The sequence below is a fragment of the Rhinolophus sinicus genome, chromosome 5 (assembly GCF_057876585.1).
Source record: "Rhinolophus sinicus isolate RSI-liver-muscle chromosome 5, RSI-T2T, whole genome shotgun sequence".
Classification (NCBI taxonomy): Eukaryota; Metazoa; Chordata; class Mammalia; order Chiroptera; family Rhinolophidae; genus Rhinolophus; species Rhinolophus sinicus.
Genome location: NC_142505.1, coordinates 7,641,903 through 7,668,687, shown reverse-complemented (window position 1 = coordinate 7,668,687; position 26,785 = coordinate 7,641,903). Strand labels below are relative to the sequence as shown.

The 26,785-nt window shown below is 42.2% G+C and overlaps 1 protein-coding gene across 38 annotated transcripts in view; it reads right to left on the bottom strand.

Annotated features, from left to right (window-relative positions):
* MAP4 (microtubule associated protein 4) overlaps positions 1-26,785 on the bottom strand; it is a 151,340-nt gene that overhangs the window by 31,333 nt on the left and 93,222 nt on the right. For 20 of the 38 annotated variants that reach the window (XM_074312421.2, XM_074312423.2, XM_074312430.2 and 17 more), the window contains 5 exons: positions 24,838-24,960; positions 21,222-21,335; positions 18,869-19,000; positions 17,300-18,313; positions 16,498-16,620 (listed from right to left, as the gene is read on the bottom strand). In XM_074312421.2, coding sequence (XP_074168522.2) covers positions 16,498-16,620; positions 17,300-18,313; positions 18,869-19,000; positions 21,222-21,335; positions 24,838-24,960 — 1,506 coding nt within the window. Of the gene's footprint in view, positions 1-11,210; positions 14,505-16,497; positions 16,621-17,299; positions 18,314-18,868; positions 19,001-21,221; positions 21,336-24,837; positions 24,961-26,785 lie in introns of all 38 variants that reach the window. The other 18 variants (XM_088798176.1, XM_088798172.1, XM_088798173.1 and 15 more) reach the window with 2 other exon arrangements.

Genomic DNA, 26,785 nt, shown 5'->3' with positions numbered 1-26,785 from the left:
CCGCGCTCCACGGCGCCTCCGCCCTGCCCGGCCAGATACAACACGCAGGCCGGGACACAAGGCCAAGCACGGTTACGTCATATATCAGATTCATGCGCGCTGTGGTGGCCGCAAATGCCCAGTTCCTAAGGGTGCGACCTACGGCAAGCCTGTCCATCACGGTGTCAACCAGCTAGTTTGCTGGAAGCCTTCAGTCTGCTGCCGAGGAGCGAGCTGGACGCCACCGTGGGGCTGAGAGTCCTTCTTCTGACTGGGTCGGAGAGTCCACGTACACATTCTTCGAGGTTATCCTCCCTGATCCATTCCACAAAGCTATCAGACGGGAATCCTGACACCCAGTGGCTCAGCAAACCAGTCCACACGCACAGAGAGATGCGAGGGCTGACATGTGCAGGCCGCAAGAGCCTTGGAAAGGGCCAGCGGTCCCACCACGCAAGTGGTGGTTCCCGCCCTGCAGCCTGGGTAGGGCGCAATGCTCTCCAGCTCCATCATTACTGCTGATGTGAGTAATGTTTGTAAAATTCTTACCTAACACACAATTTAGGAAAGTCACGTCTGCTTAAAAATATTCTTTGTTAAAACTAGTTGTCTGCAGACTGTTTCATGAATGCTTTGTCAAATCATGAAAAAATGCAATAACATATGCAGACTATATAAGTGCTGGTGTATCTTGTTTCTCAAGATACACACTTTTGCCTTCGCTTTATCTTACTAGGGAGTTTATATGTCTGTGTTTAAAATGCTATTTGATATAATAGGTATAAAATAAATTCTGTGAAAGAGGGAAAAAATAGAATACATGGTCTTTTACCTGGAGGAAGAAAAGTGAGCTTGGTTTTTTAAAAAGCCATTTGCAATCAACTGCAATGATTTGGTTACAGTTTTTCAATAATGCTGTTAGAAAAACAAGGGCTAGTTTAAAATGTTCCATTTTTGGTCTAGAAAGTGTGAAGAGATTACCAAGGCCCAGCAAAGGACAGTTTCCCTAACTCTGTCCCTAAGTTCTCACCTTCTCTACTATTCATACCACTCACGTAATTTACTCAAGACCCCAAGGAGCATGCAGGACACACACTGTATGTCCTTTGCATCAACTTCAGTACCTAACACCGGGCTACGTTCATGGTCATAATTGGCAGTGATGCAATGCTGAGAAAACTATGAATTTCCATTTGATCTCTGTCCTGAACATAAACCGAGTCTCACATACACCCCTCCGTCCTCCTGACCTTCAGCAGTTCAGTAGCTGTACATGTCAAAGCACAAGAAAGGTTCACTGGTGAGGAACCAGGGTCACCTTACTCTACGACAAAACTCTCACTAAGGGACAGGAAGTGAGGACGTAAGATGAGATGAGGGCGGTGCCGGCAAGGTCATGATTCTAATTAGCAATGGGAAAAAATGAGAGGAGAGTCTTGGGTACAGAAAGGCTTAGTGATGAAATCAGTCTGAGTCAATTCTGGCTTTCTTACCTTTTAAATATGTATCTTATAACTGAATAATACAATTAAGTATGTACAATATATGATGGAAGTTCTGACAGTCTGGTGAGGAGGGTGTCATTGCAATGCGGTCCAAACATGCCACCGACAAAGATTTAGAAAATACTTAGAAAGCAGATATGCTTCAACAGACCCAGCCCCTCAAAAACTAGTCACTCTCCCCAAACATACATACACACACATATACACACACACACACACACACACACACACACACTCAATTTACTGACACCTTCTATTGGTTTGTGGGGAAAAATAATTTGGCTTGGAGTTAGAAGCCCAGGTTTTAAAGTCTCTCTGTGCCTCTTAATAGTTCTGACTGAGCAATTCACATAATGGCTCCTAGCTTCAGTCTCTTCATCCATAAAATGAGGGGCATCTTTAAGGTGCCTTCCAGTTTCACATTTTTAACACTCTTACACCTCAATAAAAAGCGTTGAAACACACACTCAAGGAATCACAGGTCTGCTGCTATGTCCAACTCACAGTGTGGCACCAGAGGCCAATAAACGCCCCCCTTCCCCATGCAGGGTGCATGAGTAGGGGGTGCTGGAGCACGTCTGAAGAAAACGGCGATCTCAGTTGGCCGCCATATTCTGATGGGCAGAGAAGAGCCTCAGCGAAGAGCAAGCCAGCCTACCCAGACCCTCCCCACTAGTACCAAAAAGGAAAAAAAAAGCTAAGGCAGAAACTAGAACTGCAAGGCCCTGCTACCTGCAATCTCACATGTCCTGCCTCAGCGATCGATCCATAAACAGCAAATGGCAAAATGTGAGTCAGCCAGAAGACCAGCAGCAGGAGCCAGGACAATGAGGCTGGCCAGTGACAAAGGAGCACGTTATTTGGGGTCAGAATGTGGGCAGCCTGAAGGGAGATCATGGCGAGGTCTGTCTCCGGTCACTGCATCTGGCAGAGGCCTCAGAGTCACAGGGCTCAAGAGTCAGGAGAGGCCATTGGGAAGGTCCGTGGCCAAGAAGTCCAAGCCCAGACAAGAAGCCCAGACTAGTGGCAAGTGCCCGAGACAGCATGTCAGCTAGACGCTCAGGGAGGCACTACGCTCGGTGTCACCCAGGGCTCTGGGTACAACAGGACAACATAAGGAGCAATATGGAGACACCCACAGAATCCACCCCTCATGGAGGTGTGAGGTCGTATACAGACAAAGCATTTCACAAGGTCGCTAACACACGGAACGTACCCACTGAGGCCAGCTTAAAAAAACAAAAAGCTAACAAAATGTATTTATGCATAAAGTAGGTTTTCTCTCTCCCAATAGGGAATTTGATTGTGAAATGATCAAGCTGGACTGGAGAATTAGTACATGGAATCTCTCTGCTGAAGAAGGTTAACAGAAACAAACCAAACCATCAACTACAACAAACACTATACAAACCCTAATTTCAATAACGAATTAACAGACAAGAGAAAAGAAGGTAACTGTCGAAATCTGAGGAATTACCTAAAGGAAATAATAGCCCCTTCTCCAAATCTCTTTTAGGTCAAGGGTCATTCCATAAAAACAGTACTGCCAAGGACACGGAAGTATGTGCTACGGCACAGAATTGGAATGCTGGCGCTCCTCTGACTTCACCCGCTCATTTTACAGAGAAAAATGGGATCCAGAGAGAAAAGAATAAAATGGTTTGTCCAAGACCAAGTGGTGAGTTCATGGAAAAGCCACACAGAAGATGCCTGGTCTCCGACTGCCGTCTCCCACACCACTGAGCAAAAGTTAATCTTAGTCACTGGATGCCCTCTCCTTTTTAATGTTCGTTTATTTCATTTTATTTTTTTGCTCAATGAAGAAAAGTACTTTAATTTGACATTATAACTTGTCTTTTTGTAATCAATTCAAAACTCCCAAATTAATATACAATATGTATACATGTGAGTATAAGTGTACGTGTGTTTGGGGAACAAAAGCAACCTTGAAATAAAGAGGAAAAAGAGGCAAAACATTTACTTTTAGTGTTTACCTTATACCTTATACCTTTCTCGTGGTCTTAATTATGCAAAGAATGATGGAGGTGGGAGTGGCTTATTCCTCAGCAATCTTCCATTACTATTTTCCATTCTCAAGAGAATTTACAGGTATGTCAATGGCTTTTTATAGGCCTCAGCTCTGTTAGCTACCTTCATGATGCTTCCGAGTAGGCAGGCAGGCAGGCCCTCTGCCTTCACAAAGAAAAATCAGACCCAGAGGCTTTTACAGAGGGGAAGGGACAGAGTAACTTACAGTTTGATTACACTATTGCTTCTGCAACACATACCAAGGAAGCGATTACATGGAACAAGAATTAATGGGTTTGTTTCCCTCCAAACGAGGTGAAAGTTATGTGGATGGCAAACAATGGGGCAAACCTAGTACAGAAAAGTTAGTGAGATCTAGGATGGCTCTGCCAGTGCTCTAGTCCAATTCAGAACTACAGACATCGTCTCAGTCAGGGTCGCAGTTCGCCCCCAGGAGACACTGCAGCAAGGAACTCAAACCCCCACCCCCCTCCCCCCATATTGTATCAAGTTGGTGGGTGAGGAACTTACACCAAATCTTCCCAGGTTGCGCACGGCCAGGTAAGGAGAAATGTACTTATAAACCAGAAGACTTCCATTCTAGACTCAGTTGCCACGGGAATTCCTTGCCTCTAGGTTTTACCTCTACTCATTCCGAACTCACTTAAATGTCACCTACTCTGTGAAGTCTCCTAGACCCCGACAAGAGCAAAATTCTGAGATGTTCTAAATTAAATTACAGCGGGCAAAGAGTGAAAGATGGAGCAGTTAACCAGGTAATAGCTGTGGACCAACTAACAAAAGACTGCTCACATTCCTGAGTGTACGCTGGAGCTTTGAACGGCATCTGTTAGCTGGACCACTAGATGCCACCGCATCCCGCACGCGCATGAACTTTCAGTATTGTGGCCTGTAACCAATCAAAGGTGGTAAATATGTCTTCCTTACAGGCTGGGCACCTACCTGGGAACTTGCCCCGCTTCACTTTTTCCACCCCCTTATCTGTAGCCAATGTAAATCCTTTCATAACAACCTAACATCTTTCTTGCCCCAAACCTAATGTATAAAAGCGCATGTCAACTCCAGGATGGCAGACATGCTCGTCTTTTCCACCCAGCGCTGCTACTGGCTCAGACTGCATGTTCCAGGAACTGGTCCTGTTTTGGCTAGCATCTGGCTCAATAAATCCTTTCTTTAAGGAAAACTTTCCACCTTGAAAGGTGTTTTTTTTAACAACCCCACCCCCAATCTGACTCCTCCATGTCAGTACCCCTTCTTAGGATTCAGAAATTACCATAATCTTTTACTTATGTGCCTTTCCTGGAAGCTTCCAGAGGGCAGGTATATGACCTGTCCATCTCTGCCACAGTGCTTGACCTACCACAGTGCTTGACACACATTAAGTAGGCTCTCAGAAAAGTTCTGCTCAGGGAAGGATGGATGAATTCCTTTTACAATGACTGTATCACTTGTAAAAGTGATACCGAGAAAAAACACAAACACCATCATTAAACTCATCTCAGCAGGGGATTTGAAATGTCCCCTGGGCTATAGTTTGAAGTTCCATTTTACCCGAGTGCGTGGCTTCCCACGCATCTGGTCAGAAGGTGGTTTCTCAGGCCATTTTATCAGACTACACATGACATGTCAAGCCTCCAAGTGTGATGGCACAGCCTGCAGGTCCGAGCTCCGCAGACAGCTGACAGTCGTTTCTGCTTTTGCCCTGTGGCTTGAGCAAGTCCTCAACCTGCTCAGGGCCTTGGTTCTGATATGCTCCACAACTGTTCCTTCTTATCAGTTACCAAGGCAACAAACCTACATTCCAGATTGACCAAATGTTCCCTGTTACTGTCTCCAGGAAACAATTCCTAATAAGTTACCATTACCATGAAAGTCAATAATTCTACTGATTACAATAACTGATGACACTCGTTTCTAATAAAAGCTGACGGTTGTGAAGTTGCAATCTAGATACTTACCTGGAAATAAATGGTGTTTTTGTTTAGATATTCAAACATACATGCAAAATGATTTCAAAGCCATATTCTAACTATAAATTTTGGAAACATTTCTTAGTACACGTTTAACTCAAGAAAATCATGATTCTCCCTGATTAACTTTCAAAAGTTGGGAAGCAAACAGGAAGAAAAAAATTGAAGCTGGTAATCTGGTTTATGTGATCTTTGAACACGGTAATTCATATATCAGGACCCACAAAAATGGGGGCCATCCCAGTGGCCCGACCCACATCAGAAATCTAAACCTATGTCAATCTGCACTTATGGGAAACGCCCACTGTCAAGGAAACATAACAGGCACCCATCACAACCCTCCAACTCAGCCTTAGCTGGCTCACCTTACTCGAGAAAATAGGACCTGCTCCCCTTAAAAGGAAGTAGATATATCTACAACACCAAAAATCAGAAGCTAAGTTGTTCATTGGTTTTCTGAATCCTCCAATGCTACTGAGCCAGACGGTAAGTGAGCAGGAGTGAGTATAAGAGAAGACTCTTCTTTTAAAGTGGAATAACTGATATTTGCTAAATTCTGCTCAAAGAATATTTAGATGGCTCTTACTGAAATAAGGCAAATAGTAACACAGGATTGTTTGAGGTTTAAAATAATTTAAGAGTGCTGAACATACAGTACGTTTCAATAAATGGTAGCTCTTTTCATTTGTGTGGTATATATAGAATTCCCCAAGAAATTTCATTAATACACAACCACTAAGAAGAAAAAAAGCCAGAGAATGAGAGGGTAAGTGGGAAGAAAGGAATTTCACCAACGGCACTACTGCTAAGAAAAGACATTGCCAAATGGGTCCTTCTCCAGTTGTAAACTCATAGCAAGTTCTAAAATTACAAATGGTTTTTTCATCTGCTGAGCATATTTTATTTATGTACAAGGGCCCTGAAACTTAGGATTTTGGCTTTATAAATTACTTCAAGTTTCACACCAAGAGAATTTCCCACCATAAACTGATACTCCCAGCTTATGGAAGACAGTTGATGGGCTCAAGCAAACTAAAGAAAACGAAATGAAGCTGTCACTATAGAAGACTAGGCTGTCACTATGGCAAAGAAAAGGGCCTATTCACAGAGATCCATACCTGTCCCGATCACAGCACAATGTGCCACGTGCACTGTCACTCACAGCTCTCCTTGGCTTCCAGGGGAGCAACCAATGTGGAACAGCAGCGTTCGCTTCCATCCAAACTTGCTCTTCCCTTCACAAATCCCACAATCCCACAAGAAGCCCTTTTCTGACAAGTTGAGCTCAGATTTCCCAAAGTATCTCAATGTTCCCTGTTTGGAACAACATGCATAATATGTGAAGAAACCTTCTGCTGAAGTGTCCCTAAATTCGAACGCAGCATGAATAAATAACAGGAGAGACTGTTAAGCTGGAAGAGCCTTTAGCAGTATATTCACTTTCCCTACTTCCAAAGAGGATAAGACTAGCAAAACATAATTCATTTATAATTCAAAAAGTGTCATTAGGCATCATATGTATGTAACGCTCTATGCTGGGTGTTCAGGAGAACATATGAATAAATCAAGCAGTCTCTGCCTGGAGAATAAAATGCTAGAAAGTGTCAACCTAGATTCTAATCTCAAAAGCTTCTGGGTCACAATTTATGTCCTCATCATATGTCTCCACTTCTCTACCTAAAAAAGTGATTTAGTTTTCTTTTTAAGAACCTAAAACCTTCTGGAAGATTCCTTTGAGGCAAGAAGGAGGAAAGCATGGACCTCACAATCAGAAAGACTTGGGTTTAAATTCTCCCTCTGCCACTTTACTACTATCTGTGCGACCTGAACAGCCTCCATTTTCTCACCTGTAATATGGACAGAATCCTTCATAACACTGGCGTGTGTGTGTGTGTGTGTGTGTGTGTGTGTGTGTGTGTACCTACCTATCTAGCTACAGATAACTAGGCATACAATCTTCAAGCAATAGGTGGTAGTTGCCATTATTTTTATAATATAACACCCTACTATCCTTGCTGTCCAAACCCTGAAAACCATGGGTTAGTACCGTCCGACCACAGGACAAATGAGGACAAGATATGTGAGAATAACTGGCAAACTGGGGGCAGGGCAGTAAGGATGAATGATTTGAAGTGCAGAGCAAAGATAAAATTAAATAAGGCCAGGTCTAGAATCAGTCGTGTGAAACCTCAGAGCCCACATGAACCAATGGCGGTTGGGCATGAGGGGCCACCTGCCTAGTCCCCTCTCACGTCCAGACACTCCCCAGTCCACTCAGTCCCGACTCAGAGCCCCGAGAAATATACAAAATCTATATGAAAACACCATCAAAATACCAGTGATGGACTAGGACACATAAACTTGAACATGTGGTATTATTGAACATGGCATATTAATATGTCTTTGGATAAAAAACTCAACATTGAATTTCCTTAGGGTAATCTATACATTTAATATAAGATTGATTGGATTTTCCCTCCCAAAACTATAAGAGCCAATTCTCAAGTTTATATGTAGTAATAAATAAGCAAGAATAGTCAGGAAAACTCTGAAAAAGAATAATAGGGTGAGATATGGGGCATTAGATATTAAATATAGCTAATCTTTAGATATTAAATATACATTTTTAAGCCACATTGTGGTAAAGCCTGAATGGAAAAACCAATGGATCAGAAATAGACCAAATACATACAGGAATTTAAAGCACGCAAAGGTGGCATTTCTGTGGGAGATAGATTATACAAGTAATAGTGGGACAACCAAGTAATCCTACCTCCCACCTCATAAACACACACACACACACACACACACACAGAAACAAATATTCAGATTCTAGATTGATCAAAGATTCAAAATGTAAAAACTTAAAAATTAAAGAGAAAATATTTTCATAAACTCAAGAGTAGGGATGGCTTTTATAAACTTGACAATAAATAAGGAAGTCACATTAAATAAGTAAAACAAACCTACGCCAAGATGTAATTTTTCACCTATTAGATCGGCACATGTAACAGAAAAGAAGTCACACTAGTGGAACAAGTGCAGGGGACAGATAATGGTCTGTGTTGAGGGTGGGGGCACAGCCCGGTGCATCTCTGCCCGAGGGGGAACAGTTTGGCAACACTGGTCAAAATTATGAAGACAAAGTCCTCAAAGCTGAGAGTCTACTCCAGAGCCTTTTTGATTATACAGACATACTTGCACAAGTATGGCATTCTGCATATACCAGGATAGTTTATGCACCTTGTTTCTAATAGAGAAAAATTGGAAAACACCTATAGGTCCATCAGTAAAGAAGTGGTAAATTAGATTAGGGTATAGCCTTACAATGAAATACCACACAGCTGTTAAAAAGGACTGAGGCCCCTTTCTTTGTACTAATTTGAAAAGCTCTCTAAAATAATTAAGTTTATAAAGCAAGGCACATCGCAGAATGTGTGATAGCCATGTCTCATTTATATAAAATCAAGGAATATGTATGTCACCGCTTCTTTATGCATAAATTGTCTGGAAGGATGTGTAAGACACTGCTAACACTGGTTGCCTCTGAAGGAAACTGGATGGGGGTTAATGGAGGGAGGTAGATTTAACGTTTTACTGAGTACCCCTTTGTACCATGTGAACGCATTACCTATTTAAAAATGAGTGTAAAAAAAAAAACTTTTTTGACTATTAAAAAAAAATCCAGGGGCCGGCCTGGTGGCTCAGGCGGTTAGAGCTCCATGCTCCTAACTCCGAAGGCTGCCGGTTCAATTCCCACATGGGCCAGTGGGCTCTCAACCACAACGTTGCCAGTTCAATTCCTCCAGTCCCGCAAGGTATGGTGGGCAGCGCCCCCTGCAACTAAGATTGAACACGGCACCTTGAGCTGAGCTGCCGCTGAGCTCCCGGATGGCTCAGTTGGTTGGAGCACGTCCTTTCAACCACAAGGTTGCCAGTTCGACTCCCGCAAGGGATGGTGGGCTGCGCCCCCTGCAACTAGCAACGGCAACTGGACCTGGAGCTGAGCTGCGCCCTCCACAACTAAGACTGAAAGGACAACAACTTGACTTGGAAAAAAGGCCTGGAAGTACACACTGTTCCCCAATAAAGTCCTGTTCCCCTTCCTCAATAAAATCGTTTAAAAAAAAAATAAAAAGTCCAGATTATCCTTAGGGGAAAGGTGTGCTAGAATTCAGAGAAGAACACTGCCCCAAATCCATCACCCTCTCCCCAGCCACTCTGCGAGGCCACTCCTGACACAGTCTCTGAGCCTGGCCTGGCCAAAGCAGGGCCCCGGAAGCTCTGCAGCATCTACCTTTCTTCCTCAAGAATCAGCACAAATCCTCTTTATACATTTCTTTGGAAATACTGAACAAAGAAATGGGTAGGGTTCAGAAAATTCACACGTTACTCTTTGTATCACCGCTGAAACTAAAGAACCAATCCAGAAACTAAAATCAAAGAGCAGGATAGAACACTGGAAATCTTAAAGGGAAGCTAGAAAGCTCCCCATATACGACTTCATTTTCTGCCTTGGCAACAGGGGAGCTAACAGAAGGAAGATAAAAACAGAAAAGATGAGAATATCTTATGCAGATAACGGCCTTCAGCATTCTCTGCTCACACAGCACGCGCCCTCGCCAGGCACATCCATGCCCAGCACAGGCTTTGCCCCAGACAGCAAGTCTGGATCATGCGCACCTCCATCCCAGGAGGAGGTGTCTCCAAGAGCCTCACTGGCTACTAAGGCCAGTTGGTGGTTTTTGATTTCTGGAGTTAGTAGCTGCATCATGCAAGCTGGGCAACAGTGATTAAGCGATAGTATCATTTGTAGGCTGTGGGAAAATCTCCAAGGCCAGGAACCATTTTTTGAAGGTTAGGCTCAGGAAGTCATGATTACATGCATACTTTTCAGGGGGAAGGAAAGCTAACATTTCTAAATCTTTAAGGAATCACCTTTCAATCTCATTCCGATTACTTGACTGATTAAAGCCAAAAAAGGCAAACTTATGAGGGTCCCACATGGGCAAGTTTTACAGCCTTGCCCTGATGTAGACTGTGTTTCATGGACACAGACTCTGCCCACATGCAACTGTGGGCCAACAGCTGTGAGCAAGAAGCCAGGCCAGGTGCGGCTGCATCACTGGAAGAGCACATCCCACTACTAGCAACACACAGTCTGGGCTGCCAACACGGGTCGGAGGCCTCCATTTCCTATCAAAGGCAGACCACCCTCATTTATCTAAAAGCAATTTGCATATGTAGTCCCACCAGCACAAAATACGTATATGCTCGTATACACTGACAAAAAAAATCCTAAGCACTCAGCTGGATGTGAAACGCTTTTTCTCCTCCTTATACAAAATGATGATTAAAGTATGGCTGTAAATTTCACACACAGGAGGCACAGTGGCACACTTTGAAAAAAATTAAGGCTAGTGAATGATGCCAGGCCTGCTGCTCAACAACTCATTGTATGCAATTCAACCTCCCGTAACACTCAAGGTTCAGTGCTGGGTAAACAGGCATGCAACCAGGTCACCTGCCTCAAGCTGGACACACCTGGGCTGCAGGACACACGTCATTAGCAGTTATACATTTCCATGCCAACAAATCAATGATTAACAAGGATTAGAGTCTGAAGGGGACCAAAGCACAAGCTCTTGGCCTCTCGGATGCTGACTCAAGCCACACGCACACACACCGCCGCATGGCAGGCTCATACCGCTGCGCTTGGGGGGCTTGGATCTCTCTCGGTCCTGGGGCGCAGGCTTTGGCAAAGGTGGAGGAAGTCCTCGGGACTTGGTGGGTCTCATGTAGCCTTTCATCGCTTCTGCCATTCTGTTTTTGTCTTCCTTCTTTCCTTCTCCCGGAGCCTTTGGTTCAAGTTTTTCCGTCATGTTCTCAGGGGCCTCAGAGAGCCTATCTTTGTGGTCTAGGAGTTGAAGACCCTTGGAAGCTGTCGCTACTAACTTATCTACCACCCTTGAAGGGGTAGCCGCAACTTCGCCACCTAAGAACTCTGACTGGAGTTCTGCTGTTGGCAAGGAAACATCTTCCAAGTCTGTAATTTCTGAAGACGGATGAGTTACTTCCAACTTGTCCTTTTCACTTTTTGGAGGCAAGAGAGTCCTGTCTACCTCATCCTTCACACTGGCTGGGCCCCCGGACACCCCACCCTCAGCATTTTGGTCCTCACAGAAACGGGGCTTTTGCGCTTTGCCTCCCAGTACACTGGGCGCTTGCACTGCAGCAGACCCCTCCTCACGCTCTTCCTTTTTGTTTACTGGCTGTGCTGCAAAATGACTCCTCTCTGCACATGCTTCTCGGCCTCTGACCTCACTTGGTAGGCTCTGCTCTTCTACCAGCACTCCAGAAAGGTGCCCCTGCGCTAGTTCTGCTATTTTCTCTATTGAATGCTTAGATGCACCGCTGGGCACCAACTCGGGTTCCCCTGTCACGTGCCCTCCATTTTTCATGGGATCAGCAAGCCCGCCTTTATTCTTAACACAGTTATCTCCAGGACTAATTGTTTCTACGGATGCTGGAAAAGTCAGGGCACCTCCGCCTGTGCTTGTCGAGGGCATAATAGCAGAGGGACCCCTGGGTCTTTCTTGATCTGGGACTCCATCTTTGCTGCAATTATCTACTGCTAATAATTTGGAAATCTGGGCCGGAGCTGTCTCTTGCCTTCTTTCTGCCAAAGTGTCTGGAAACGAATCACCTTCCTTTGCTACCTGAGGGGTAGGAGTGGGTGGTTTTTCAGAGGCTGCTGAATCCAGGGCCTCTAGAGGGGCTGACTTATTCATCCCCCCTGACAGCGTTCTGCGGCAGGTAAAGGTAATGTTTCTGTTTTCATCCATATAGTCCATGCCTTCAATTCTGTGGACCCCTGTGGCTTCCAGGGGAACATGTGTTTTTGTTGCATCTGTCTTACTCTCTAGAATGTGCTTCTCAGGAAAACTACCTTTAACCTTTTTACTTTTGCCATCCTTACTCCTTTTGTTTGGTTTGTCAGCCACTGCAGTGAGTCCCTTGGCTGCATCTGTCTTACGCTCCTCAGGCAGTACTGAAGGAACAAATCCTGGCCCCTGGGTTTGGTCTTGGCAGCTCACATCGGTCACCTTGGTAGCTGTTCCAGTAACAGCAGAATCCTTGACTGTGTTTTTGTTCTCACCAAGAGCCCCAAGTTCAAAAGAATTAACCTCAACATTTTTACCCTTTCGGTCAACTATTTCCCCTGTGGGTGTATCTGATGTATGTGAGAACACAGGCTCATGATTAATGGGGAACGTGAGCCCTAACTCCTTGTTTTGATGGGGAGTGCCACCAGCCCCTCCATCCTTCCCTACAAAGGGCGGGCTGAGGGTTTCTTCCTTGCTCTCCATTCTAGCTGGCTGTGCAGAATAATCATTTTTAACCTTTTTGTTTTTGCCTTCATTACCTCTTTTTTTAGGCTTTTCAGAAATCCAGGGAGCTGCCTCACGATCCATCCCGGGACACCTTCCTTCCTTGCCCTGGTTACTGACACCCAGATCTATGGCTACGGCTCCTCTTTCTGTTCTACTACCGGAAGTCTGAGCCACGCCTGGCTCATTTCCCAGGGGAATCAATGCCTGCAAGGTGCTTGCCACACTAGGGTCAGTCATCCCCTTAGGCTCCCCCCTCACCACTGCCTTAGGGAGATCAGCCGTGCTCCCCGGTTGCTTTGAAGGATCCAGCCCCAGCTCCTCACTCGTACCCCTGGCATTCATTACTCCGGTGGTAGCGGCAGGCTCACTCGGCCCAAGGACAGCTCTGCCATCCTCCTGGCTGTCTGGAAGGAACAGCTGCTCAGGCTTGGCTCGTACCTTCCCAGAACTTGCTCTCACTTTCCCAGAACTTCCCCCTCCCTTCCTGCTTTTGCCATCACCTGCCATTCTCTTAAATGGTTCACTTCCCGGCCCAGGAAACGGAGCTACCTCCTTGTCCTGAGGCTGCTGGGAAGCTGAGCTCCTCAGCTCTTGTCTTGGTTTGGGAAAGTCTTCCTGTTTCAGTTCTTTAACCTCTCCAGCACATCCATGCTGCAGGTTAGGCATTTTCCTTTCATCATTCCCTTCTTTCAGACTACTTTCTAATGGGTTACTTGCTGTCAAAGTGGGTATCGAATCAGACAGTTCTTTTGCTGCTGTGGGTTTTGAAACTCCTGCCACAGCCTCTTGGTCCAAGACAGGAACACAACCCTCTTTGGGTCTGATCGCCAAAGGGCTTTCTCCTCCATGTGCAGAAACTTCCGTCAGGGGCCCTTTCAGTTTGAGAGAGCCTCTGGCCTGGCCTTTCTCTGCAGGAGCGCATTCACCTTGCTGCATCAATTTCCTATCTTGGCTCTGCGGTCCTGTCTTGTTACCTTTGACCTCTGCCTCTGCTGTCAGCTTGGGCTGAGAACTTATTGCAGTTTTCAGGGGTTCTTTCAAAGGACACAAAGGAACACCAAGACTTTCTGAGGCAAAGTTCTCGGCCACCGGTGTGGCTGTTCTGGAGTCAACTTCACATCCCTTTTTCAAAAGGTTTTCTCTGGATGCCAGTCCATGCTCCATGCCCATAGGGGTAGACTGGCTGGGGAGAACATCTGCTTTTTGTGTGTCAGCTGCAAAGGGGTGACCTTTAGGCTCTTTTGCATTGTCATCATCCCAAGGTCCCCCAGCCCGGGGTTGAGAATATCTTTTTTGTTTGGGTTTCTTCTTTTTTTTCTTCAGCATCATTGCTGTGCTTTCTAGAGCCCAGGCCTCCCTGCCAAGATCCCTCTGGGACTCCAGGAAGTCGCCATGAATAGTTTTCCTTTGGTTCCCAGGCTCACCACCGGAAGGTGAACCAGAGACCCAACCCGACTCTGACAAAGGGCAGGGGCCCAGCCCGGGATCGAGAGTCTTCCGTGGAGAAGAGCCTCCCAGCAGCTCAGGAGGGACCCTGGCAGGCCTGGGCCGGGCGGCCCTGCGGTCACTGGGTCTGCACACTTGTTTGACTTGTGAGGGAGAGGTACCTGCAATACATGAAGGTCGCCAAAATTCCAAACAGAAAACTCCTTGTTATTGTTTCTTAAAAAAAAGTCCATTTAATGTCGCATTTAAGTAGTCTATTTTCACCAACCCACATACTAATTTGTTTAGGAAAACAGCTTTTTCTGAAACATTTCTCACCCTTAACTGGGATTAGCAAATATTTAATAAAGATCATAATTTCAGGTAAAGATTTTTTTCAAACATACTTACAAAATAGTTAAGACTGGAGAAAATAAATTCAGAGATTTCCTAACCCCTATAATAAGCACTTACTGTCTATAAATCTCATCTGACACTTATTTTTATTTGTCATTATTTTTACTAGGTAATAAAATGGTAAGCTCTTGTCTCTTTTTGGTGACATTTAATTGAATAAAATACATATGATCTTGGACAGAATTTGTAATTCTAAGAGTCTGTCACCAATATTATACTAATTACTTGTCAAATTAATCAGATCAATTCTGGGAAACAGACCAGAAGGCCAGACTTATGCTACCAGGAAAAAAAATAAGAAGAAAAAAAGAAAAAAGATACTGACTTAGTATTTTGGCCAGAGAAAAATTCTCATCATTCCAGAACTGAGCCTCCTACGTTAAGACACATGTTAGATTTCAATGTTCTGTTCCTAAATGTACTTTCCCAAAGCCAGAGAAATATACATAATGCCAAGTAGGGCAATGAATGAAAACAATTGGGATAAGCACCCTTGGGAAAGTGTCAGGAAGTCTGCTGGTCCAACCTCCTTCCTCCAAGCCGACCCAGCATGGATCCGAGGTCCCAGGAAGAGTCCATTAGGAGCAGGTCAAGGACAGCGCTTGTCAAGTCTGCCCCAATGGAATGACTTGAGAGAGTGCTGAAACACTGAAACAGTACTTTTTGTTTCTGTCGTTATCCCTCCAAAGTCCTCCAAATCCTGCCCTTTATTCAACACCTCAGGTCAATTACCACTTCTCTCAAAAAATTGCTAGGCCTTAGCACCGCACAGCATTTATAACATTTAATTTGGCAATTAATCAGCAGCTATTTGGTGCCATCTCATACTATTTTATTCAATTATTATATAAATCTTTGGTTTCAGAGTTCATGCCTGCGAACTTGTCTTGCCATCAGGCTATACTATAATAATAACACAAGAGCAAGGACCCGGCCTTAAATATCTGTGTGCCTTCGCCTGGTGTATTTTCTACACAGTAAGAACCTGATAAATCTGTATTGGTATGTTGAGTCACTAAAACATCATTTTAAAAAACCCAAACGTTCATTTTGTTCCTTCTTGTTGCCAGACAGTGTGCAAAGCATTAGAGATCGTAAGTGAAATAAGTCATGGTCCCTGCCCTCCAGTTCACATTCTAATCACAGTCACAGAAAAGTAGGCAGAGAATTCAGCTGACGATTATATGCATGTTTCTGGCTTATAATAAAAACGGGTAATCTTAGAGTTCACTGAAGAATCGAACTTTGAGTTAGAAAGTATCTTGCAGCAGTGCCTCTCAAAGTTTAATGTATATAAGAATTACCTGGAGAACTTGTGAAAATGCGTATTATGATTCTGAAGGTCTGGGGAGGAGCCCCAAATGACGTCTTTCTAACAAGGTCCCAGGCAATGCAGATGCTGGTAGGCTGTGAAACACACGGTAACCAGCAAGGCTGTACAGACCACTGGACCAACGTAGTCTCTTAAAGCTGAGGAGACTGAGATGTGGGAAAGCTGAATAACTGCCTAAAATCCCTCAGGACAGAAGAGTGAACAGCTGACCTGCATTCAAGTTTAGGGGTCCTTAGTTGATGTAGTGATAATTTAAAAGTACGGAACAAGCTGACTTTCTGCCTGAACAACACAAATTCTATCTGAGAACTGACCTCATAACGGCACCGCTGACTCTACCATCCAACCAGGGACAACGTCTGCCCCACCACCCCCACTCCCAGCTTTAGTGGTTTCTAAGAGTCCACTTGGTTTTCCTAACTTACCTGTGGTCTCAGAAGAAAGCTCAGAAGGCTGACTGCTGAATGGTTTCTTTTGCTCTAGTTTCTCTAACACAGACACCTCATCTGTTGGCAAGTTGTACTTCTGGCCCATGGCTGAGACCGCTTCTAAAGGTAATAGTAAAAAGCACACAGGTTTCAGAGCAGCACGATTTCAGCTATTTCTCCACCTTCCAGAAATCGGAAACGGGAATAGTTTTTGAGGAATGAGGGATGCTCCTGTTAGGGCAGCAGAAAAATGGAGTGGTAGTTGGAAGGGGAAGGGAAGGTGGAGTTGGGAGGGCTTTTGTGTTTTTTAAGATGGAAATACCACAGATGTTATTATTATTTGTGTATGGTAGGAAGGATTCGATGGAAAGGGTAAAAAGCTGTTGAGAGGGAAGAAAAGGAGAGAACGGCCTGGGCAATACGCCTAAGTAGGCAAGAAGAGATGGGGTCTAGTGCACGACAGAGAGGTTGGCCTTAACGAGAAACATGACAATTACTTCTAGTGACAGGAATGAATGTAGAGTCTATGGATACAGACACAAGATGAGGTAGTAGAAGGTTGTGAATGTTCTCTTACTACCTCAATTATCTATGAGAAAAACAGGAAGATCAGCAGAATACGGATGGGGAAGGTGTTGGAGGTTGGAGGGGGCAAAGGTGAGAGGTAGTTGTCTAGGAGAGTAGGAATGTCTATGGATTTGCAAAGTTTTTATTTTAACTGGCATGATGTTTATCCCTTACCCTTCTGGAGACTACACCCTGGTAGACAGAAATCCTGAGAGTAAGAATAAGTCCATACCTGGCGAAATCATGGAAGTAGGTGCAGCTGAATGCCCCTCATTCTGGCGAGATTCTAACCGGGAATCCTCACTTATCTCTTCCTGTGTCCGTCCAGCTTTCACGTCCTTAACTGGAACGGGTGCCACCTCTGTTTCTGAGGGTGGTACAACATCCTTAGCCAGCGCAATCTCTGTGTCTGGAGACAGAGGCACATCCTTGCCCAGGGTCATCTCTGTTTCTGGGGGTGAAGCCATGTCCTTGACCAGCACCACCTCTTTTTCTTGAGGTGGAGCCACATCCTTGCCCAGAGGCATCTCTATGTCTGGGGCTGGAGCCGTGTCCTTGACCAGGGCCACTTCTGGGCCTGGAGATAGAGCTACGTCCTTGACTGGGGCCACCTCTGTTTCTGAGGACAAGGCCAGCTCCTTGGCTGAGGATATTTCTGTGGATGATCCAACGTCCTTAGCCAGTGCCATCTCTATTTCTGAGAGTGATACCACACCCCTGGCAGGGGCCATCTCTCTGTCTGTGGGTGGTACCATGCCCTCTGCTGGGGCCAAATCCATTTGTATAGGTGGTGCCCTCTCTGTTTCTTTGAATAGCATTCCATCCTTAGCTGGGGCTTCCTCTGTTTCTGGGGATAACATGATGTCCTTAGCTGGGGCTTCCTTTGTTTCTGGGGGTAACATGATGTCCTTAGCTGGGGCTTCCTTTGTTTCTGGGGATAACATGATGTCCTTAGCTGGGGCTTCCTCTGTTGCCATGGGTAATACCACATCCTTGACTATGGCCGTATCTGATTCGATGGATGATTCCACATCCTTGGCAAGTGCCACATCTTCTTTGGTAGATAGTTCCACGTCTTTAGCCAAAGCCACCTCTGTGTCTGTGGCAGGTGCCATGTCCTTAGCCACGGCCATCTCTGTCTCTCTAAATGGTGCCATGTCATCAGCCTTCAGTCCCATCGTTATTTCCAATGCTTTTGCTGGTGCCCTTTCTTCTGATGATGCCATTTCTACCACCTCGGCTGGCTCTAAGGGAAATAATTTGGAAATTTAGGATCCATCATTGACTGCTTGTAGCTCTGCATTCAAAATCCACTTTCTTAGAACACAGGAGCATCTGGTTTTTGTGACCATAACACCCTATACATAACTAAGAAGCTGTCCAGTTAACGCATTTGTGCTACTCTGACACTCCCAATGCTTAGAAGAACAGGATGTTGGGAGAACAAATAGTGGAGGAGAAAAGGCAAAGAATAGAAAAAAATCAAAGGCTTAATAAAACACCACAGGTACACAATTAGTGTCAGAAAGGGCACCTATGGGACATCAAGAAAAAACCCTAGAATCCTAAATCTGCGCTGAATTAAAAAGTGATTTTCTGTGCCTGTTAACCCAAAGTCTTGTATTTTTACTGCAACTTACTTCCTGTAAATGTGAAATAGGTAATACAAGTTTAAAAACATTTGTGATGGTTCCGAGATGTTTATCTATCCTGCTGTACGCTGCTAAAAAAGAAGTCTGATGATATATTGATTATGGATACTGTAATCATTAACTGACAAAGAGAAGTTCTAATAATTTACCTGCTGTGGGCTGTACAGGTTGTGTGGCCTCTGGGGAAATGAAGACTCCTGCGTGCGGAGAGTTTGGGGCTTCCACAGGCCACCCCTGAGGTACAACAGCTGCAGGAGCAAATGTGTCACAAGAAAACAGACCTAATATTGAAACACAAACAAACACATTTTTGAAACTTGATTAACATTGGGGGAAAAAAGACATTTGGCATTTAAAATCAGCTTTACATATTGCCATAAAGATGCAGACCTAAGGAGCAATGAAAAACAAAGCAAGAAACTGCTGATCTTCTTCAGGTTTGGGCTACGTGTTCATAGGCTGTATAATACAACTCCATCCCTGTCACCCATGAGTCAACACTGATTAGCTGCCTTCTAGAGTGGATTACAAAGGTTCAAAATACCAAAGACTGAGCTCTAGCTCCAACATCACAATTGACATAACATAACATTTAGTACGGAATTGTGACTTCCTCATCTGTAAAATGAGATTAACACCATCCTTTCCAACATTAGAGGACAATTTTGTGAAAATGCTTTGTAAATTATTAAGAACTACACAACGTAAAGAATTATTATTATTCTGTCCACTGCCAGATTTAAGAGGGGATTTAATAACCCCTGGAGGGTTCTTGCCATCAAGGTTATTACAATTTAGAGCGACAAGATCGATATATATCAAGTAATGCAAAATACACAGATCTAGGTGCTATATGAGTTTTAAAACACACCAGAGGACTAGAGTGGTCACAGAAAGCTCCAGAGAAGCAGGAGCAGGAAGAGAGGAGAGAGTAGTCAATTTCAAGGATAGAGAGGGGGGAAAAAAAAAAAAAGTATGAAGATGCCAACAGGACAAGCATGTTTCCAGGACTGTAAAATTAGTTTGATTCAACTAGATCTTGCATACCGGCGAGGAAAAATAAGATTAGAACAATGGAAAAAGGATCTGGAAAGCAGAGAAATTTAGACTTGAAGAGAAAAAGCGGGGGGGGGGGGGGGGGGCCTTAACATCTTCATTACGAAAACGAGATGATGACTACAGAACAGGGACTCAGGGTGATGAATACAGGTCTGTTCAGAATGAATTTTAAAAGGGAGCAGGAAGCCTGTCAGGAGACTGCCAAGGTGGTCTAGGTGGGAAGTGATAGGGGTTCACACTGGGGAAAAGCAGAGGGAGCATAAAGGAAGAGAAGAAAAATGCTGTAAAGAAGAAAGAAGTCAATGCAACTAAATGACTCGCTAGTTAGTGAGCTGAAAAAAACAGGAGTCAAAGCCAAAATCAAAGTATCAGGAGACGAGATGGATAACATCAAAGTCAACTCATTTAACATCCTTCTCCCAAGAGTCCAAAAAGCCTGAGTGGAATATATTATGGGTCAGGATCTTTGCAAATACAGAATTGTAGCATTGTTTGAAGTGGGACTTGATGATGATGGGTACTGAAGGAAACCAGAATTTGTCACCTCAAAACATGCCTCTGACTGAAAAATAATTTTGACCTGAAGGCAATTAAAAGCAGCAAACCCACAAAAAAGTTCCTCCCTTTCTACCTAAAGGCAGGATATAAATTCTCCTTTTACTGGAGATAAACTCTTACCAGCCCAGAGAGGCACCATCAAAATCTGCAAACAAACCTTACTCCATTAGTTCCCTCCCATTACCTTGCCGGTTTGCTACTCTTAGAAGCGTAATATTGCTGTCCTTTGTCCTATCATTTCTCTCAAGTTTATTGTTTTTTGTTGAAGATGCTACAGAAACAGGAATTCTAAGCAACGATCTTCAGTTACTTTTCTCCTGTGTGATATATGCTGCAGGTGTTAATAAACGCTTCTTCTCTTATTAATCTTTTCGTTAGTCCCAACTGAAAACCTAAGATGGGTAGAAGTTTTGCTTGCCCTACAGTACCCCAGCCACACTCACGTTAAAAGTTATACAAAACCAGAAATGAGGATACTACATATTGGTAACAAAGATCCGTTTAATGTTTACTATGTAATGAACACTATAGGAAGTTCTTTTACATAATTTCACGTAGTCATCACATCTTTAAGCTAGAAACTAGTTAGTGTTAGCCCCGTTTTATAGATAAAGAAACCGAAGTTTAGGGAGGATATGATTTGCCCTCCACATAGTAAAATGTGGAGACAGAATTTGGCCCTGGGATATAGGATTCAAGATCTCATGAGAGGACGGAAGCAGCCTGAGAGCCTAACTATGAATTCTCTCCTGGGACTGATCTAGAAAGTGCCTTGTCCCAGCCAGAGCTCCTCAACATGACTTTGTCTAGTGGTTAACTTCAAAGGTAAGGGGTGAAGGCCACATAAATTGTCTGGGGTAAGAAGTCCAACTGGAGAAGTCATACCATAACTGTCTTTCAGGGGATCACTCTGCTCTGTAAATGCTGAAGCATTGGCTGTTCCACTGGGGAAAAAGAGTAAATCTTCCAGGCCGTCACTGTGGTGCATCTTAAAGGGATCTGGAATAAAGAAGGAATTTAAAACTCATTCCCAATTAATACAACTATAAAGGTAGCATTCCTTATTATCCCCTGAATACTGATTAGTTATATATGTGTTATTAACAGTTCATTAAATAAACTGAGATAATATGTGACTAAACGGTAAGAAATCAGTAAATATTCACTGATTCATTTGTTACGAGTTAAAAATACGTAATCTCATAGTCTCTAAGATTTGATTATCTAAATCAGACAGCCAACAAATACATAAAAGTAAAAACACAACAAAATGCTCAACTCTACAGTCTACCAAGAGGTGAATGCACAGGTATAATTAAACTTTCAATAGATATTTACATAGTAGACATTCACTTTACTTTAAAAAAAAAAAGACGCAGAATAAGTGGGGAAAAAAAAGACACTTCCATCTTACATGGACATGATGAAGAAAACTGCATTTCAAAAGCTACCTGAATGAGCTGGCATCTCGAGAGCAGAAATAAACTCAGGAGTTGGCATGAGTAAAAACACTTAACGAATTAGGAATAGAAGGTATTTCCCTTAATCTGATAAATGGCATCTATAAAAAACCCACAGCTAACACCATACTTAATGATGAAAAGACTGGATGCTTTGCCCACAAGACCAGGAACAAAACAAGAATGTCTGCGTCTCGTCTTCTATTTAACATTGTACTGAAAATTCTAACCAGGACAATTAGCAAAGGAAAAAGTAAAACTATTTGCAGATGAAGTAAAACTATATTTGTAGACGATATGACCTTATATATATATATATATTAGGTTGGTACAAAAGTAATTGCGGTTTAAAAGGTTGAAAATAATTGCAAAACCCGCAATTACTTTTGCACCAACCTAATGGAAAATCCTAAGGAATCCACTAAAAAACTACCAACCTTGTCAGCTAGGTTGGAAGATACAAGAACAATATATTAAAATCAATTGTATATCTATACCCTTGCAATGAACAATCTGAAAATGAGACTAAGAAAATTCCATTCACAGTATGAAAAAAGAATAAAATAGTAGGAACAAACTTTACAAAGGGAGTATAAAATTTATACTCTGAAAACTATAAAAATATTGTTGAAAGAAATAAGATATAAATAAATGGAAAAACATTCCATATTTATAGACGGGCAGACTTAAGATGGCAAAACTCCCCAAAATGATCTACAGATTCAATGCAATTTTTATCAGAACCCCAGCTGATTTCATTATAGAAACTGACAAGCTAATTCTAAAATTCGTATGGAATTACAAAGGACACAATCACGAAAATGAAGAACAAAGTAGGGAGACTCACACTACCCAACTGCAAAACTGACCAAAAGCAACAGCAATCGTGACAGCATAGTACCGGCATAAGGACGGAAATACAGATCAATGGACTAAGACTAAGACGTGAGAAATAACACCTATGTCTATGGTCAACAGATTTTCAACAAAGATGCCAAAACCATTCAATGGGGAAAGAACTGTCTTTTTTTTAAAAGTTGAGGTGGGACAACTGGATATCCACATGCAAAATAATTCAGTCTTCTACCTCTCCCCATATTAAAAAAAAAATAAAATTAACTCACAGTGGATCAAAGACTTCAATACAAGAGCTAAAATTATAAAATTTTTAGTAGAAAATATAAGAATAAGTCTTCACAACCTCAGATTTGGCAATGGACTCTTAGATATGACACCGAAGCATGAGCAACAAAAGAAAAATGACATTAGACTTCATCAAAATTAAAAACGTTTATGCATCAAAAAAATACTATCAATAAAATTAGAAGACATTCCACAAAATGTGGGAAAATATTTGTAAATCATAAATCTGATAAAGGTCTAGTATACAGAATATATAAATAATACACCAACAAAATGACAAACCAATTAAAAATTGAGCAAAGGATCTGAATACATATTTCTCCAAGGAAGATAGATATACAAATGACCAATAAGCCCATGAAAAGATAAAAAGACAATAAACATCATTAGTCACTATGAAAATGCAAATCAAAATCACAATGACATACCATTTCACAACCATTAGGTTACCTATAATTTCCAAAAAAGGGGAAACAAGAGCTGTCAAGGATGTGGAAGAATTGTAAACCTCATACATTACTGATGGGGAATGTAAAATGGTGCAGCTGTTTTGGAAAACAGCTTGGTAATTCATCAAATGACAAACATAGAGTTACTATATGATCAGCAATTCCAATTAGGTATATACCCGAGAGAAATGAAAACACGTCTGCACAAAAGCTTGTATATGAATGTTTACAACAATATTATTCACAATAGTAAAAAAAAAAAAAAAAAAAAAAAGTCCATCAACTGATGAAGAGATTAAACAAAATGCGGTTTTCCCATACCTTGGATTATGCATCGTATAAAAGAATGAAGTTCTGATCCATGCCACAAAAGTGCATGCACCTTAAAAACGTGTGCTCAGTGAAAAAAGCCAGTCACAAAAGACCACACGTTACATGAGTCCATGTATATGAGATGACCAGGACAAGTAAATTTACAGAGACAGGAAGTAGAGTACTAGTTCCTTAAGGCTAGGGTGGATAAGGGGACAGGGAGTTATGGCTATCTAAAGAGTACCAGGTTTCTTTTTGAGGTTATGAAAACGTTTGAAATTTGACTCTGGTGATGGCTATACATGTGAATATACTAAAATCCACTGAATTGTACACCTGAAGTGGGTAAATTGTATGGTATGTGAATTATATCTCAATAAAGCTCTTTCTAAAAATGACCGTATATCCAGGATAGCCAATAATTAGAGAATGGTACATAACATCAAGTACGAGGTTCTCTGGAACCAGCTATGAGCACCATATAAGTTAGATGGAAAAAAACAAACCACGTGTTAGTGGAAACAAATAACCTGAGCTCTCAACCTGGTTACCTGCCAGGGAGGCTCTGAAGCCACTGCTCCCAGCCCTTCTGCGATCTGTTCCTCCCACCACTTCCAGCTCGAGGCAACCACAGATGTGTTTTTCGTTTCTACAGATTAGATTGAACTTTATAGAATTTAGGTATGAGCCCTGGTCTTCTCTTCTGTCAAATGAGGATACTATATATTTGGTAGAGTTGGGTAAGAAACACATATAATATGTATATAAAGGCTCTAGCCCTGTGCCTGGCACAAAGCAGACACTCAAAAGATGGTGCCACCATTACTGCAATAATTCCTTTTGGAAGAATCATGGTTCTGAGGTACCACCGATAGTTTAGTCTTTAGTGAATATGAATTTCAATTGATTTACTCAAAACCAATTTTGAAGGAGATGGAACTAGAGGGACATGTGCCCCAGAAGAAGAGATAGACAGAGAGGAGAAAGGGTCAACCAAATGTTCAGGGGAAATAATTATACCTTGGTTGTGCTTTAGGAGCTATATTTAGGCTAAAATGTTTTATGAGTGGTGGTTGTGGCTCTGTCATGTTTGTGTCATAGTTCACATTCAGCAGTCACAGGCAAGCCAGCACTTACCAGTCTGCACAGGATTCACTACTTGCTCGGGTTCAAAGCAAAAGTTTGTATTTTCTGGCCAGTTCTGGCTGTTGTGATAACCCTGGTAGGCCACTTTCTCTTCAAGGAATTCAGTCGGAAACCCTTTAAATAGAAACATAAAACAAAAGTTGCAAAGTACCATTGTTTTCTCCTCCACTAGAATAGCATTTCAGTATTACAGCTAGTACAATATAAAACAATCATACCTAGCTAGTGCATTTGACAAAAACTTTTTTTTTTTTAATTAAGTAAATTAAGTACTGGAGGCATATGGTTGTTATAAGGTTAAAAATACTGCAGGAGGACTTCTGGTTATGGATGCGTGAAAGGTTAGTGATTTGTATCCACAAAAGAACAAATACAAAATTGGACAAGATTGTCAAAATCATTTTTGTTTTTAAAGCCAGCTCTAAATAAATGAAGAGATATACCATGTTCATGAATGGAAGACTCAATATTGTTAAGATGGCAATTCTCAACTGACCAATAGATTCAAGGCAATTCCTAGCAGAATTTTTTTAAGATGCCAACAAGATCAACCCGTAATTTACATGGAAATGCAAAAAACATAGAAAAGCCAAAACAAATTCAAAGAAAAACAAGTTGGAGGAGTTACAATGACCTGATATCAAAAGCTATTATAAATGTATAATAACCAAGTCAGTGTGGTATAGACCACACATTAGATAAATGGAACAGAACAGAGTTCAGAAAGAAACCTACACAGTTGTGGTCAACTGGTTTTTAACAAACATGCCAACATAATTCAATGGGGGAAAGGATACTTTTTTTTCAACAAATGATAAACAATTGGGCACTTACCTCATACCATAAGCAAAAACTAACTCCAAATGAATTAAAGACCTAAATGTAAGGAGCTAAAACTAAAAAACTTGTAGAATAAAACAAAGGGGAAAAATCTGTGACCTTGGATTAGGCAAAGATATCTTAGACATGTCATCAAAAACACTATCCATAAAAGAAAAAAAAACTGATGAATTGGACATGATCAAAATTTACAACTTTTGCTTTCCAAAGATACCATTAAGAAAATGAGAAGAGACGCCACGGACTGGGAGAAAATATTTGCAAATCATAAATCTAATAAAGGATATGTATGCAGAAGAGATTAAAAATCTCACAACACAATTTAAATTAAAATCTACATTAGATAAGTTTTAACTAGAGAAACAAGTTCATTTATCACATTAAAAACAAAATATTTATACATTACTTAAATACTGGTACATATAGTATTTGTTCAAAACTGCGCTTATGCATTTAATATGGGGGAAATAGCTGTTTCCCCCAATGAGCTCTTTTTGTTCAGTTTTGTTTATACTTGCAATGAGCAGTGCCCATACAGTTCATTCTTATTTTCAGTTTCCCTACATTTTGTTTGTTCTGATTATCTTTATTAGAATGTTATTCTGTATGTTGAAGCTAGTATAAAACAATGAGACTTGGAAAAAAGAAATCTCTTACAACACAATTATAAGATACCTCAATTTTAAAATGGGCAAAAGATTTCAAAGGACATTTTCACCAAAGAAAAATAAACAAATGGATAATATGCACACGAAAAGAAGCTCACCATCATTAAAATCTCTCTGAGATGCCACTACACCACCACTGCTAAAGTCAGGGCAAACTGGGAGGGTAAGTGGCAGGACTGTCCCTCCCTTACCACTAGCCAACATCAGGCCACCTCTGGTGCAAATTTTCCCCTTTAAGGTTGTCCTTTATTTTCATGTTTCACGGAATCATTTAAATCTGATTTCATCTACATCAAATGGTTTAGGGAAAGAGAAGGGGAATGAAACGAAATAATTTATCTTAGATTTGCATTGCCTGAGCTGTTCCTTCAGGAACATATACTGAGATGACTTCAGATATCTGAGGGGGTTTCTTTTGTTTTTAATTTTAA